Here is a 17,713-nt window from a genome sequence, read left to right as displayed (position 1 = left end):
AAGTTCAGACAAAATAGCACAGTTTACAGAAAATTTAGCAAGTTAAATTGCTGCCTACCTGGAATTTCAATAAAATTTGTAAACCTAGTTATGCACATAAAAAATATTCCAAGAGAAAAAAAGGAGTAAAAAGAAAACAGTCGGGTATCACGCTTGATAAAATTGCTGAAACATTATTACCGCATGCTTTCATGGGGTTGGGGTTTCATTTACATATCCAAAATTTACAAGCTACTACCATCTTCTCTTTTTCACTAACATAGCAAAAGTTGAAGCACAATCAAGAAATTTAACAGTCATTCCATTAGCTTATTTATGCTGCTTTAACATACCACCCATCTCTGTGTTACTGATGTTTCTCCGATAAGACTTGAGAGGAGTCCTGCTCCTTGTTCCACATGGGCGGTACGTTTCTGCCCTGCCACAGATTGTTGAGCACTGTCAGCTATTGATGTCGCCACTCCCATAAAGCGCTGGTATACTTTATTCCTTATCTTGCGAGGAAAAGCAAGCAAATAATTTCTTCCATCGCCAGAAAATACTTCCAAGGCAATAGGCTGAAGGAGATATCTTCGTTTATGCACCTCCCTGGTTTGCAAGACAAAGCAAAAGCAAAATAGTAAAAAAAATCATAATTTATACCAAAAGGTCTTTACCTATTTTCCATATGGCACCAATTAAAAAGTTTAGACATCAAAAATTTATCATAATAACCCAATTTGAAATACTTAATAAGAACACAGATGAAAGTTATATTATTATTAAAACAATATAAAACATATTAAATGACACTCATAAAAATTTTGAAACCATATAAGCATTGCTAATCATATAGTTTTGAAACCAAATAATACTAATCATGGTAACTGGAGACCACAAGAATAAAGAATGCAAAGATATATCGTGTATAAGGCCTCTCAGGTCATCAACAAATTAACTCAATGCAATGAGGACATTAGGCACTAATAATGTACAAACACGGCCAGAGATCTCTGAAGTTATAATATTAAGTCTTTACTCAGGGAAGGCAAAAGGTAGCAGAGGTGTTATCATAGCCCTGTGTCAAAGTAAAGAACTTTGTGATAGACACATAGACTTGTAATTGTAAGGTTGAAAGCATAAATTAAGAATATTGTTTTGATACAGGTTTACATGCCAACAGGTAGACATGCAGAAGAAGAAGTTGAAGAAATATAATTTGTTGTCTCCAGCATAACTTTATAGAATTTGCATTGCATAATGAAATTAAATGAAATTATTGACTTTGTATTTCCACACCCTTTACTTAAAAACATGACCCAGATTCCAGGTTCAACCTAAAGATGACATTCAACATTGAAACCTGGGTCGTGACTTTAAATAAAGTGCGTGGAATTACAAAATCAATACTTTCATTTCAATAGAAGAAATATAATTGCAATTAGAAGGAATGATGGAGATAGAAAGTATAGTTGCTACATGATAACAGGAGACGTAACTGCATCTGTTGGAGAAAGAAGAGAGGACTGGAATACCAGTAAATTTGGTTATGGAAAAATAAATTGGAGATTAGAAGTTAGCCTTCTGCAAGGACAACAAATTGATAATTGCAACTTGTGGATTAAAATCACATAAGATGATGATGCATGTGGAAGTAAAGTACTGAATGTTATGCAATAATAATTTTTTTTGTTTACCTACATGCATGCTGGCTGATTATATTACAAGGTCAAGATAATCTAACTGTATGTGAATCAAAGAAATTTGTTGCATTTGGGGTGAACATTTTTTTAGGAAGGAGAGTCTACCATAATATCTAGGATTTCAAAGATGAAGAATAATATCAATATTACAATTAATATAGGGTGAAAAGCAAAATCTTCAGAAAATTCATTAAATGACTTAAGTATTCATGAAGTTTGGAACAGGTTATACATGATAGTAATATTGTGAGTGGATTTATTGCCTTAATTTATAATTAGATTCATTTTTTATTTAACACATGTTTATTCAAGTTTGATACTTAGTTGCAGAGCAAAAAGTAACTCTACCTTATGTCTTCATAAGCAAATTTTGAGCACTGCCTGGCTTGGCTTGGTTGAGAATTAGTAGGCCCTCCTCCTGGACTTGGTAAAATGGGATCATGAATGGCCGTGGATGTTAATTGCGAAGTTCCATAAGATGGGAGTCCCATTCCCCCAATGGTATTGCCAATTGCCATTGCACTTCCAACTACTCCTACACCCTCAGAGGATTCTAGACCTTCTCTTGATGTCTTCAGGAAAGTTAGGCCATCAACTACATAAAAGTGCTCCTTGCCAAAGAGCAAGAGGCCTTCTGTGGTATCAAGGCCCTGTATCCGTGCACACCTGAACACATGGCTAATCTGAAGAGTTAAAGATTTTAAAAATGGTAATTAAATTTGCATCATAAATTCCTTTTAAAATTGAGAACAAAGAAAGAAAATATTACAAACATGATAAACACCTAATAACTTATAAATATCTTATTAATTAAAGTCTTCTACATGTAATTAATGATATTTACCATAGAAATTTATCTTGTTGTGTTTACTTACTTTACAAAATAATTCATTGATAATAGATATTGGATCTAATGAGCTGATAATGAAGATGGGTATCATTGGTCAGCACTTTCAACAGATTTATATTCAAAAAAACATATTTAGGTGCATTCGGTTTGCCCTCAAATTAAAATGACTTAAAATTATATAATACCTGTTTACGTGATCATCTAAATGTGAAACATTGGAAGAACCATGTCACTTTGGATACAAATTTAGAGATGTCATGCCTGAGTCCACTGTTAATATTTCCATATTAGTTTTAATGTATACTACAATAAAAATATATCCTCTTTGCTTATTTCATCTAGCTAAATATTATGATGGGAAAATACACAATAAATGGCAAAATCAGGGTCCCAAATCATAGGAATAACCAAAGTCAGATTTTTATAATTGCTCTTGTTTTGAAAGAAAGTAGCAAATGGCTGACTGCGTGTTGACCTTTCAGAGATTCCAGTGGTTCCACGTCTTAAGCTATTTTACCATGGTCCTCTCACCTACCACAGACCAACAAATCAAAGTCACCAACCTTCCTTACTAACAAACATTTAGTGCAGATAGCACTTACAGAGTTAACTACTTACATCTTCAAACACTAAATAATGTTTATATAATGAAGATACAATCAAATGCTTTCTGCAAATATTTTCCAGTCAAATCAGATAATGAGGCTCTTTTTTTCAATAAATGAAAAAAATATAAGATTCTTTCCACACCCTTGTGTTTTTTATTAAATTAATAAACATAATATTCCTTAAACATTGCATAAGTAGCAGATGAAGTTGGTCGTTCAGGTTGTACCAATACAGTCATTTTTTGAGAAAACTCATCATAACGTCATATACATGAAAGTTATGTACATTATTTGAGTGCAGTATGAAAAACATTCATAATTTACAAAATGTCATTACCCAAATACTCTGAGGTAGTTGACGAACTATTCTTACTGGAACCAATGGATAAGAAACTCATCCGATAACCAACTTGCTACGATAATACTGAATTTAATTAATAATTCAGGAATTTTATTCTTCCAATTAAGCACTGAATGTAAACAAATTCATCAAAATGACTGATTCTTCCCTTCTTTACTTAAGCTTATCATGACACTTTTCATACATTTATGTTGATGTAATCATACCTATAGATCTAGAAATCTCCGAAAATATTTGGGGGATTCAGTACAAGGTGAAGGTTTTGAGAAGATTACAAGATTTCATTATGAATTTAGAATGTCTCTGAAATTACTCCAAAAAGAGATAATAGGTTAATGAAGGTGCAAGGAAATATCTAAAATTTCCTCCTAAATTAATGTTACCTTTTCTTTTTGCTCAAGGAGTCGGTATAAGGTTTGCTTATCTAGTGAATCTTCATCTGCATCCGTTTCACTTCCTTCAATCTGTTCCTCACCACCTTCTCCCAACACATCATCATCCAATTCTGAGACAGATCGGTTAACTCCTGGTCTTCCAAGTGCACTTCTGAGCCCCTGAAACCCTGAAGACAGACATAATTATTTAAGATTAAAAACCTTTATATCACAAGAAGCATTATCGAATCACAACCAAGATTTGAAGGATGAAAGAAAATGAAAATAAAATCCTCTATTTTTTAGAAAAGGACCCATCGTGCCCAAATTTCAATGTGCCTGCATGATTAAGTGACCATGTACCAATAAAATCCTAATCTATAACGAATCAAAAGATGATCGGAAACAAAAACGATGAGTAATGAGAGAGCCTCAAACCTTCGGCCTATGATTATCAGGCCAACACTCTAACCAGCTGGATAATTCAATGCTGAGATTGGGGACTGTATGAAAGGTGGTTATTTAATTGGTAAATGTTAAAATATATATTTAAAACTATTATTGGCATAATCCACAAAGAGGAATGATTTTTGAGTAGTTTTTTCTTAAGACTATCTGAGCCAATTTTGAGCAATATATGGTTTCAGGACACTCCCCTGGTTAGGTGTCAGAATCTTCCAGTCATCCCTTGAAGGCAACATTCATTAGAACAAGTTATGTACAGATACCCTTCCAATATAACTAGGATGATAAATATAATCTATTACTCAAAAAAGCTTAAGCAGATTTGCAATTCTGCAGTGAGAATAAACAAGAACTCAAAACTGAATGATTGAGACAATTACAAAAAAAGGGTTTTCAAAACAAAGGCAAGATGAAGACAGTTCATCTAATAATAATAAAGGATATATATGACTTAGTTTTAAATAAAGTTACACTTGGAAGGACAGTATATTACACATAGTGAAGTTGAAATTATCTTTTCTCTTAGATTTATACTTCACTGTTACTAGTTTTTCAATTTAATATTTCATTGATTTTTTCATCATTTTCATGAGATAAATAATCAAGCACCCTTACCTATTTCTCTTAAATCTTCACCTATCTCCATAGGGTGAGACTCAGAGAATGACATCATTTGATGATCTTCCAATGACACCTGAGGTGATGGCAGTGAATCAGTTATGATCATGTCGCCTCGATCACCACGCTCAAAAAGAGCATGAGGTCGATATTTCTGGTAATATTCCTTGCTGTCATAACTTGTAGCCACCTTGTACTTCAGCGCTCTCTGCAAAAAAGAATTCCACAAATGATTAAATAATCATCTAGAGATTAAGATGTCATGCTAGTTGTAACTGATCTCAATGACAGTTTCAGTCACTAAGATTATCTTTCAAAATGAATCATGAAATAAAAATTACCAGCTTCTAAGATTATATTACTATTCAGTATCTTAGAGGAGACCAACAGGGAGTTGGCGTTGCTGTAAGGACTTGATGAAATGAGAAATTGCATCCAGACAGTTCCAGAGGAAGGGAATTTTCTCACAGATATCTTGGAATGGCTATATACCTGAACACGGGAATTCTTGTGGCACTTCATTATGGTAACATCTTGTCAAAATTTTACCAGACATATAGTTTCCTCAGAACTATAATTTAGTTACACCGAAGACCATTGGCAGCCCACTACGACAACATTGCATGCGATAATGAAACCAAGAAACCAGGTGGTAGCTGAAGCATACAAGACAACATCACCTCTCAGAAAATGCAAAAGTGGCTCACATATTCACAGAGCAAATCACAGTCATTAGCCAATGTTTTTTTAAGAAGTTAGATGTGTCACAGACCCAATTTTCAGAAATTATACCTTCACTTCTCTCAATGTGTTCCAAAACATAACCACTCTTTGCAGTAGCCATGAAAAACTCATCAGGCAGTTTCCATGAACAATTAAGGGCATTTGTGAATACACTATGTACACAATCTGTCCACTAAAACTCTGCCTACCTCCATATTACAGTTTTTGTCCACAATCCCATTTTGGAGAGATGCAATGGATCAACTACTTTAAAATTAAACTATGGCTTTTTCCACAGTAATGAATGGAAAGGAGGTAACCTAAAGATATATTTTCACCCAATGCAAAAGAAAACATTTGGTCTCTATAATTATTGCAATCTCCATTTAAGCAATTTCCATAAAAACTGTCTCATAAAATCTCCACAGTCACACTTATTGTCAGATCTTTAACAACAATGGATTACTGTTCCAGAATGACCTCCTCTAGGCAGAATGAATATGTCACAGACAGAAGGTGAACAACACGGTAGCAAATGGTGGTAGATAATAAAATACTTGCAGAATCACTAATGACTGATCAAATGGAGCGTGGAGATAAGAGAAAGCAGTCATCCCCACTGTGAGAGCTAAATGGATATCTAAAAGTGAATTAAATGAAGTGGCTAATCATTTCAGACTTGTCAAAATCTGAATTACTGTGTCCCTTGTCGTACAGTCAAAACCATATTTGAAAAATAAATTATTTGGGCCACATTAGTATCATTTAAGAAGTAAAAATCCAAATGTAATTAAACCTGTATTGGATCAATGAAATTGAGACTTTAACGAGGCTATGCAACAGTGAAGATAGGTATAACACAAAATGATCTATTTTTATCAAGTTTATCATAGACTGTTTACCAACCACATGGTCAACATTGTAAAACAAAATGGAGACTCATTATGAAACCACACATATAATTAAGTAGAAATATAGACATAAGAATAATAATAATGGTACTATAAATTGCTACTAAATTCTGCTGTCACAACATTTAGAGAAATAGCTTATATAGATAGAAATAACTATTATAGAAGTTATGATTTGTATCATAGAACAATGCTCTACTTGACATTAAGAACAGTTACATGGAATTGCAAGCACAAGTAGTCAAATTGTTACAACATAGAGAATAAACAGTGGTCTGAATCCATCCAAAAGCAATTTATGAACATTCCAATGGCTCAAGACTTTCAGTGCTCACAGGAGATACTTGTACATAACTGTACCTTCAATTCTAGGAGAAAAAGAGCTGCATTATGCTGTTACTTTTCTGCATCACCAACCTAATGAAATACAGTCCCCATTATTCATAAGTTCTATCCCTGAAAACCATGACATTAAGTGATGACTCACGGAAAGGCTGCATTACTAATTAGTACTTGGTTATCTACAACTAAACTAAAAATATATTTGGAACAAAACAGGGTTTTTGTTGATCTGACACTTTCTGATTTGCACTGTTATCACATGGCACTACATCACAAGTAATATTTTGGACAGAACATTTCATCTTAAAATTTGCAAGGATTTCTGTGCTATGACTCTTTTGATCATTTTGGGACACTTGGTATATTTGATATGGAATTATGAAGCAATTATGCTACATGTAATTACAAATGGCAAAGCAAGCATAACATAAATCTTGCTACAAAAGACAAAAAAATATCACGAATGCTGGCCTTTTTTCCAAAAGGCATTAAGAATTTAAATCAAAGCCATGACATTATTAATCTCTTCTGTAAAGTTAATTTAAATTAAGTACCAATGAAAGATACTTACATTGCTTCCATATTCTAATTCTGGTCGGTATGGATAATGGATGTAGAATAGATCATTTCTCATCAACTTCTTTCTCATTCGGCAAGGTCCCTCAGTCATGTCTAGCATCCATTTGTCAAGCCTGTGATTTTAAGTCAGAAATATATTAATGAAAACATGAAATGCACAGATTATCTAGCATGATTCTTGCTCAGGGAAATACACAAAGAGTAACAGATGAGTGGTTGGCTGAATAATAATTCCTCAGAAACTTCCATTACTTTACTGCTCTCTACCTCCAAGCAACTAAAAAAATGCCACTCTATTAAGTTTTGAAAATTTAACAAATTAGGCATTATGGAAGCAATGAAAAGACTAAAGAAGATTATCAAACCTGAAATTACCATATAAACTGATGTACCATATGCACTACATTTCTATTCACTGAAGTAGTAAAATAAAGTAAAAACTATAATAGCCATGTATTGACAGAAATGAAATGTTTAGGACTACACTTATGACATCAGCTTTAGCTAACATCAGATTTAACAAGAAATCTTGAATGATAAAAACATAATGATATCACAATTAACCATTGAATAAGGAAATTATTATCCCAACCAACAGAATGCAGAAAATGAGAGCTTTGGTAATTGGAAAGGCAGAACAGAAAAGAAAAGTTTTAATTACTTTCAAGTCCGTACTACTGTCACATTTAATAACTAAGACTATCCAAACATTTTCAGTAATTTATACTTAGAGTAGTTTCTCGATTATCTAGGAAGAAAAGAAAATATATAATTATTTCACATAATGAAAATACCAGCTACCCACTCTCTTCAAGAAATAAGCAAGCATTATGCATATAGCAATACAACAATTTTTATTACAGCCCATAGAATGTATTTTTTGCTATAATTTAAGGCCAAGCACTTTGCACTTAGCATAGGAGATTACTGAGCTTGAACTTAGAAAGTTTTAATATAAATGACAGATTTAGGAGTAATGTGGTGGAACTGTTGCATTATATAACAGAGACAAAGACTATTAGAATTTTCCACTCAATAAAGACTTATTTCTGACTAGTTTCGATGTACTATATCATTTTCAACCTAGAAAATGATGCAGTACATTGAAACTAGTCAGGAATAAATCTTTGTTAAGAGGAAAATTGTAATAGTCTTTGTCTCTGTTATTATTAGAAAGTTTTACTTTGGAGAAAGCCCGAGGCTTTTCCACCATTTAAATGGCACATGCTTTAATAAAATACGACCTGGAGGCATTACCAACATAAAAATAGAAGGCTTGCTTTTGAAGTTTTTCTTGAACTCTTCAACACTTTGTTTCTATTTTGTAGACCAACTTTTTGTTAGGTAGCCACTTCTTATAAAAACACATTTCATTGACGTACTTGTTCAGGATTGGAAACCTTCATTTTGAATGAAATACTGAAACTAAAATTCAAATTTCTCAGCTGATGGCTTAAGTTTTTTCCCTTCAACAAAATCCTGATGAATCCCGTACCTTTGTTTGAACCTGATCAGTCATCCAGATAAAATCAAACAGTGTAATAGTTTAATATGTGCCCTTCATCACAAACAGGGTAAACTTAACCATGCAATGCACAATTGGCTATTGATAATCTTTTTTTCAGGAGCTGCCTCCTCCAATTCAAAGTTATAACATAGTTTTATTAATTGAGCTTTTTTTGGAGCACCCAAGGTTTATTTGACCTTAATTAATCATGATACTGCCGCAATTAAATCACCATAGTAAAAGTATCAAATACAAATCCTAACATACCTGCTTCCAGTCACAGGACCCCATAATCCTCTTTCTCTAGTTAATTCTGCTTCGGTATTAAGCCACTCATCCAAAACAAACTTTTGCTCATGCTGTTGAACTCGAGCATAATGACGAAGCTGGGATTCAGTCAATTCACGAACCAAGGCTACGTGTGCTAGTGTCCACTGGGCTGACTCAACCTGAAACAGAATCATGCCATTCCATAAATATATAAATCATTAATAATTAATACAAATTTAATAAACGAACAAAAAATAAGGGCAACCATCAAAAACCTCAGCTTCAAGTAAGGAAGTTTTTTCATTTCTCATTGAGAATCTAAAGTTGATGAAATCTGAACCACTTTTTACCTGTAATTCAGAATCCAAATTGCTTTATGGATTTAATTTCTTTTACTGAATCGTATATTATCCACTGAATGTTTTAGGTGATTCCAAATTCAATAAATCATTTTTATAATACTATAAATTTCCAAGGAGTTTTATGTTTATCAAACAATACAATTTTGAGTAAATAAAGAATAACTTACACTTCAGTATGAAATATAAATGTTAACAGTTAAAAATATAAAGTTATTGCTCAAAAAATCTCAAATTTATTGTAATAAGTTTATATTATTAATTTATATTGATCATTAATGCAACCATCAAGACTTAGATACTGTAACCTAAAAGGTGAAGTGGAAAATTTTAAGAGAACATATTTCATAGTTTCATGCATAATTTACGACTGTGGTGTACAGTGGAACCTAGCTTAATGAGCCCCTCGCATAAAGAGCAAAAATATTAGTCCCAGAAATGACCCCCTTATGTGCAACATTTTGCATAGCAAGGAAAGGCGAATTCCCAGATTCATTGTGCTCCTGATACTGGAGTTTGTCTCTAAATATTTGTCCTGCTAGCATCTTTGCATTGCTGGTGATCACACATTTTCCCAAACTTGCGTTCAAACATGTTATTAGTGATTTTTTGGGCAGTTTAATATTAAACATAATATTTTGTTCATAGTTTTAAAATTGATCCGGAAGAATAAATTGCCAGAAGAAAGCCATAAGAGAATAACAATGAAAATTAACAGTAGAAATAGAAAGTAAAATTTCTGTAAATTGGGAACAAGTTTTCAGTGTGACTAATCTAGTACTCGTACCAACAAGGGTCAACATCAATGATTGGCCTTTTCATTATGAACACGGACATTACTAAGGAAATAGATGCTTCAAATAGAGGGACAAGAGTATCTATGCAATGGTTACATATTCAACGATGTTGAAAGGTTGCTTCTCATATACATCAACAAAAAGCAATCGCAATTTGACACAACTAGCGAGAATATAATTTTTGAGAAGGGGAAAGTGATTTTAGCCAACCTTTTGAATAAGATGTTGGAATAATCAATGGCCAAACAAGTATTCAAGGGAAGCCATGTGTGGTTCGAGAAGTTAACGAGAAGAATTGTCGTCCACGGAATTGTGAGGCATGGTGAAGCAAAAATTTCTGGGTCAAAGACAGCACAGAACTTCATCGATGACTTTTAAAAGCTTGCCGATTCTGAGGGTTACCTGCCACTACATATTTTTTGTTGTGACAAGACAGTTCTCTCCGGGAAGAAGATGCCTAAGTGAACCTATATTTCTACACATAACAGGAGAAAAGAATGCATTGCCCGACCACAAGGTAATGAAAGGCCATCTTACGCTGCTATTTTCGACAAATGCAAGCAGGAATTTGAAAATCATACCCTGCTTGTTTACCTTTCAGAAACTCAATGAGCCTTCAAGAAGTATTACGTCCAAACAGTAGGCTAAATGAGATGAGGAGGTCACAGAAAACTTTTGTATTGCACCACGTGAATGAGGCATCGCCCTGATAAAGCAGTGGCAATGTGCAACATAAATATTTTTAATAATCATTCTAAGTTGCTTTTTTATCAAGTTTTGAAGCAATGTCGAAAACAAATCTCTCTAGACAGCTTTCTAGTAAAAAGAAATTAGGTACGTATCATAAATAATTAGCCACTTATTTTGATTTTTTTTTTGCTTTTACAAAGAGTGTTTGCATTCCCCATTGCTTCATTCCACAATAGAAGAAAATACAAACATGATCCACGATCCTAAACATTGCATGAATAATTTTCTTTCAATTAACTTTGTGCATAATTTTTTCTGGCATGGAACACATTATCGTATTTTACATTAATTTATAGGCAAATAATTGTTTCACTAAAATAGTGTTTCACTTCATGAGAATGATAACGGAATGGATTATGCTTGTGTGATGAAGTTCCACAGTACTGCATCATCGTCAAGTCCCAGTAAGTACTAGGGCCATCTCACATACATTTTTATCCAGGAGAAAAGGAAGTCAGGGGATTGGTTAAGGGAGTAAAAGTAAGTGCATGCATTGCCCTTTGTTATCCTTGCCACTGACACAGCTGTTGCCACAAATACAGCATTCCCTGTGGTAAAACTTTGGCATTTTTTAATCGATGTTAAATTTAAAATTTTGCAATCAGTTTGTCAACCCTCTGCCTGCCTTTCCCTCACCCCACCAACCCTTCTCCTCCATAGGCTAAGACAATGTGTTAAACATTATTCGTACATGATATCAAGCTACTGACAGCAATTTTTTACTGACAGTAGCTTGACTTATTCAAGCTACTGACAGTAAATAAATACTTTTCCAGCTTTCAGAGAGATTATTTACAGGGAGCAGGGCAGAGAAATGGAGAAAACGCTTGGACTATATTCCAATTCCCAACATTTATGAAGATTTTTTGCTTTTCTCTCTAGACATCTCTGGTAATCCGCACAACCATTAGGACCCCAACAAGCCCAAGATTGTCATAAAGTGTGTTCCAGGTGTTGAACCACCTGTGTTTGCACAACAGCCATGCCCGAGGTGGGATTTGAACTTTAAACCTCTGTGTTAGATGCCTACCACATTATCCACCTTACTAACTCAACTGGCAACTGCATAGATCAATTTTCACCTTCCAATCAAGCTAGGGTTAAGAAAAAAATATCTATGGAGTAATCTATAACATATATTATTTCAGAGGAACCCAAAAGAACTGTGCAATAAAACCTTAATTCAACTTAGGAAAGATTATAAGAATACACACCTTGAGAGCTGCAGCAGAATAGCCAGTTATGCCAGGTCTCTTTGTCACATCACTTACAACTGATGCTTCCTTTTTTACTTTAGTACGATTTGCCAGTCGAGTCAGACCACCAGTCACTTTTTGAATTTTCTGTGTTTAAAAAATATGAAATATAGAATTTGAAAATAAATGCTATTATTTAATCTCCACAATTTTAACTTCTATTCTGAATTTAATTTGATTTCATCATGAATTTTTTTAAAATGTTGAGAAAATACTTTCTGGTGAAAGATGACAAACAAATGAATGACTTTTATATTAAGGAGAAGATATTTAATTCTAAATTCTTATCGCAACAATACCAGACGCATGATTTTTCCAGAAACATTATAGCCTTAATTTTACATATAATTTGCTTACCCAAATAAGGCCTTGATTTCTACTAATTTTTTTATGTGATATATGTGAGCAAGTTGCTCACAAAAATAAATTATATTTATAGTTTGGAAAATAATTGATTTCCTTTCGAACTAAGTACAAACACTCATTACATTTTTTTCACAATGAAACTACAGATAAAAATGTATGACCTTTTCTAACATCAATATCAACAATTCGTAGAGGAAAAGATATTACGAGGATTTATAAGATGAACAACATGCAGTATTTAATAGTCAAGATTGAATCCCAGTTATGTTCCCAATATGTTCATGATTAATCAAATGGACACATCCATGGTCATTTACATAGATACCAGAACATCAATACCATTGAACTGATCCACATAGTGACCTCATTTCAAGAGGGTTACATTATTTATGTGTTTCATTACATCAGACAAAAAGTTCTCAAATTTAAATCGGGCAACATGAAATTATTTATCATTGACATTTTTAACGAAGAAGAATGCATGGTCCTAAGTTTTGGGTTAATATTTTCTCTCTTTCAGTATTAAATATTAAATTATGTTCAAATAAGAAAGTCATCATTTAAAATATGGATTTATATTTAATGTGACTTGTCAAAAAGCTTAAGAAAGTCTTGACTCTGAGGTCACCAATTTAAGTATCACAATATTTATACAGTAGAAATTTACTTACAGACTGTATTTGATTTTGCAGTTCCCAAGGTATTCGGTATGATGATTTTCTTTCCATTTCGACATAATTTACCCAAATCCGGTTGGCAGATTCAAACACTTGATCCCTCACAGACTCTAGATCAGGAGGTCCTTTAATACTTCCAGGATTGAGAGAAATTTTAAATACCTAATTGAAAGGAAGAAAAAAATACTATCAGGGGGCAAGTAATTGATGCCACTAAAAAATTCCGAAAAATCAATATGGGTCCGGAATTAATGTGGTTTTACTCAACATAACTGATAGAGTAGTTCAATTTTGCTAGAACACTTATATCAGCTGAAAATTTAAAATTCACAATATTTACTTTTGAAGTACAGGAGCGTAACATCAATATTAATACAAAATAGAAAACTCAGTACAGAGTAGGAAGAGCAAATGCACTACTTTAGCAGTCACTGAAATAAATGGTAGTAAACATTGAACAGTAAAATATTAATGTATAAAACAATATATTTATTCAATGCCAATATTATAAAAATGTAGCTTGAAAAGAATTACCATATTTCCCAGCCCTGTAAAAGCCCCCCCAAGTATTCAGGTCAAAATTAAAAAAAAATATTTGACAGGCATAAAAGATAAGTTTATTTTGTTGTTAACACTTCAGCATACCACAGACTCAAAACAAGGCTATTATCAACAATTTTAATATCGGCAATGATTTTCCGGAAAAAATAAGTAATAGTATTTTTCGAGTGAATTGGCTTGCACTTATATATCAAAATTATACCAGGGTACCTCTGGCTCATAGGATTTAGGCTGATTTTAGAGCATATTTGAAGTAAAAGAAGTGCTGACTCATGAGCCAACAGCAATAATGAGTTAAATTGGTCAAAATAAATGTCTTTAACACACCTCTTCAATTGATGTCTTTTTAAAAATGTACATTTCATCCCAGACTCTCTTGGCTGCAACGGCCATCAAATTCTGACCTTGCTGAGCATTAAGTTTATCTTCACTTTCTTCAATATTGGGATTTACATACCATGTGGTCTTGATGTTGGTTTCCATTCTGTAACAAAAGATTTTGTAAAAACCGCAAAATATGATTAGACATCCTTTTCCCTTTTCAAACATCTCACAATCAAAATTTTCTAATGGCTGCATTTTGCACACTAATATTCACATATAACATAATTAGATGACCTCTACAAATGGGAGGTGAAAAAGGGAATATTATATGGGAAGAAGATTTATCTTTAAAGATTTAAAAGTTATTACTTCAAATCTCATTGTTAATTTAAATTATTTTCATGAGATCATAAAATATTGATGTCATTATTATTTCCATGGAACTACATGACATTATCTTCATTATTGGTAATCTTCCAATTGAAAATAGGATGTGGACAGTCCCTTACAACTATATTGTGTGAATTCGGTGATTTGAGGCTCTACTTTGTGAAAATTCACAATCACTTAATAAATAAACGTATTACAAAAAAACTATATTACAATTAAACTGGATTTGATGCATACGTGATATTATCATGCATGAGTTAAGTTTTAAGTTTAAAAAGATATTAGCTTATTTATTCAATGAACGATTATGTATTTTGATTCAAAAGAACCTCCTTTTGTTTGCCCTAATACAGTTCCTTCTTCAGTTCTTCATACCTCTTACATGCCTACAAGCCATATAACAAGCCTATTTTATTCTTCTCTTCCGGGCCTACTTAACATTCTCCCTTACACAAATAATTTTAACCTCCTACTACAACTCAGTATTTCCTCTATCCAGTTCTCATTTCTCCAAACTTCACTGATCAGCAATGAAAAGTTGCTACTAATAGGGTGGAATATTCATAATCATCAATAATCGACACCCTCAACTATTTTGTTGGATGACAAGTACATGTAGACTTGCAAGCAGCAGAAATTTCTAATAAAGAAAAGATGTAATAGGCCAAGGTGAAAAGGTTCTTAATTATCATAAAAGACATTTCAAAATAGACATATACATTCGTATGCTTCCAAGTGAACGCAAGATACTTCATATATGTTCATGAATGTGACAAACTGTTTGTACCAACTTCCAATTATTTGGCTGGTTTTTCTTTACTACTTTACCTTTCTCCCAATAATATAAAACTTATTTCATTGATAAGACTTTATAAATTTTTTTGTAGCCACTTTCTAATGACATGGCACTTCTATAACAAGGTATGAACAACTCTGGGCCCAACCGATGAAATCTGCACATGAGAATGGAGTAACCTGTTTCCACTGGCCCTGGAAAATTGTAAATGGAGTCACTTCACCCAGCTAAGTGAATCATAAAGATGAAAGGAAGTCGCTTCTCCTACTTTCTGCAGACTGTTGAGCATGGGAAAAGCTCTTTTTATTGATGGCAAAAGAAGTCTGTGCTTCCCCAGCCGTCAGTAATATAAAACCAACATCAGCAACTTTCTACCACTTCTCTTATGTATATGTATTCTCTACTACTTCTCTTATATATTCCATTACAAATGGCTCTTCTTATCCATGGGTAAACAAGCCCTCTATATGCTCTCCATACTACTGTTACCACTGATACACAACATTCAGGGCAATTCATGAATAATCCACAGCCGGAAGAATGTACACATGGAAAATTTGGAGTCCACTGTTTAGGAGGTTTGACTGCATTCATAAAGAATTTTTTCAAGAACGCATGAATTAACAAATAAACATTTCTCAAGATTTTAACAGTTTTTATAGTATTTCCCATTTCATTTAGATTTTGCTACACTTAACTAATTGTTTGGGCTATCAAGTTTTTTCAACCATGGTCAATGTGTCATTATATATTATGTTCATTCATTAAGCTACAATCATCAATATTTAAAAATAGCAATTAGCAATGAAAGTGGTTCACGCCTTGTCATTATAATCATCTTGCAAGGGAGTAATTTGTAACACTTCCTCACCATGTTTAACAATCACAACTCAATAAAAGATTAATTAATGCCACAAAACAAATGTCCATTGTGCTTGATGTGCATAATTAAAACAATTTAATCGTAATTTTTAATATTTTGAAATAAACTAATAATTCAACTACTATATTTTTAGGGCCAATTCGCAGGGAAGTTTATTAATGATTGACAATTTTAAAGAGAATTACAAGAATAGGGATTCTGGATCGAATGAAGGGAGTACAAAAATATGTGGAATTGATGAAGGGCTTATAGTAATGTTCAGTAGCAGGTTGTGTTTTGTTGAGAGGCAAGGGCATTTTTCTGTACCGTTTGCTAACTTTTGTCCATCCAAAACCTACTGTAACCTGTAGATCACCATCAATAATAATAATAACATACAATCCTAATATTCTTATCAGTGAACAGCTAAATTATATAAAACAATAATTTTCCCATTACTTTAGAATATTTGCATACAGGAAAACAAGAGATATCATATTACAATGCAGCCATTACTACTGCACTACATTACAGAACAAACAGTTACAGAAGAGCCTGCTTTTATTTTTTTTACTCTTGACCCCTTCGAAGGCTTCGATTACCATTAATTAACGTCTACATACAATTATTCTCACCCCAAAATGTAGAGATAACATCCTCACTGAGAGCCTTATCACAGAAAAAATATCTGATCGTATGGAAAGAAATAAATAATTAGAAAGTGAAAATAAATACAGATAAAAGGATTGGCTGTATATGTACTTACGCAACTTTCATTTCTGATGTTAATTGCAATAAACAATATGTTAGGCATCCAATGAAGTCCAATTCATGATTTCCAGCACCAAAGATTAGTCCTCTGAAGTAAAAAAAGTTCGTTTTTTTAGAGTTTGATTTTTAGAGTTTCAATGGCTTCTGGGGATAGGCAAAAAACATTTTTCCTTGAAAATACCATGTTGAATTTCAATGTATATAAATTTAAGGAAAAACAGTGTACAAGTCAACTGATTTGTCCATTACCACTCCAGACTACTAGCATACTCAGATTATTGCAATAATTTCTGTGAGCATTTCTATTAATACTCTATAAGAATCTAAGTTTAGAGATGACTGCAGCAATAGAAATAAATCAAAAGAAATCATCTGGGAACTATGTATCACCTTCTTTATATTTTTCCAAGCCATGTCATGAATCAAAATTTATGTGAGGAAGTTTAGAGAGCTCTTGAAATGTAATGTAATTACATTTCAAGCAGAAGGTGGAACTTTCACTTCTGCATGGGTT

The 17,713-nt window shown here is 33.0% G+C and overlaps 1 protein-coding gene across 1 annotated transcript in view; it reads right to left on the bottom strand.

The window, feature by feature from the left end:
* Positions 1-17,284, bottom strand: part of LOC139697296 (WD repeat and FYVE domain-containing protein 3-like) — a 36,919-nt gene extending 19,635 nt beyond the window's left edge. Inside the window, exons 1-10 of the mRNA XM_071595957.1 lie at positions 17,195-17,284; positions 14,384-14,540; positions 13,490-13,657; positions 12,411-12,539; positions 9,288-9,469; positions 7,506-7,626; positions 4,956-5,166; positions 3,885-4,063; positions 2,031-2,365; positions 333-588 (exon numbers count right to left, since the gene is read on the bottom strand). Coding sequence (XP_071452058.1) covers positions 333-588; positions 2,031-2,365; positions 3,885-4,063; positions 4,956-5,166; positions 7,506-7,626; positions 9,288-9,469; positions 12,411-12,539; positions 13,490-13,657; positions 14,384-14,540; positions 17,195-17,205 — 1,749 coding nt within the window. The 5' untranslated portion in view covers positions 17,206-17,284. The remainder of the gene's footprint in view (positions 1-332; positions 589-2,030; positions 2,366-3,884; positions 4,064-4,955; positions 5,167-7,505; positions 7,627-9,287; positions 9,470-12,410; positions 12,540-13,489; positions 13,658-14,383; positions 14,541-17,194) is intronic.
* Positions 17,285-17,713: the final 429 nt, after the last annotated feature.

This window comes from Hetaerina americana, unplaced genomic scaffold (genome assembly GCF_022747635.1).
Source record: "Hetaerina americana unplaced genomic scaffold, ioHetAmer1.1.p SCAF_72, whole genome shotgun sequence".
In the NCBI taxonomy this organism is placed as follows: Eukaryota; Metazoa; Arthropoda; class Insecta; order Odonata; family Calopterygidae; genus Hetaerina; species Hetaerina americana.
This window is presented reverse-complemented; position numbering and strand designations above follow the sequence as displayed.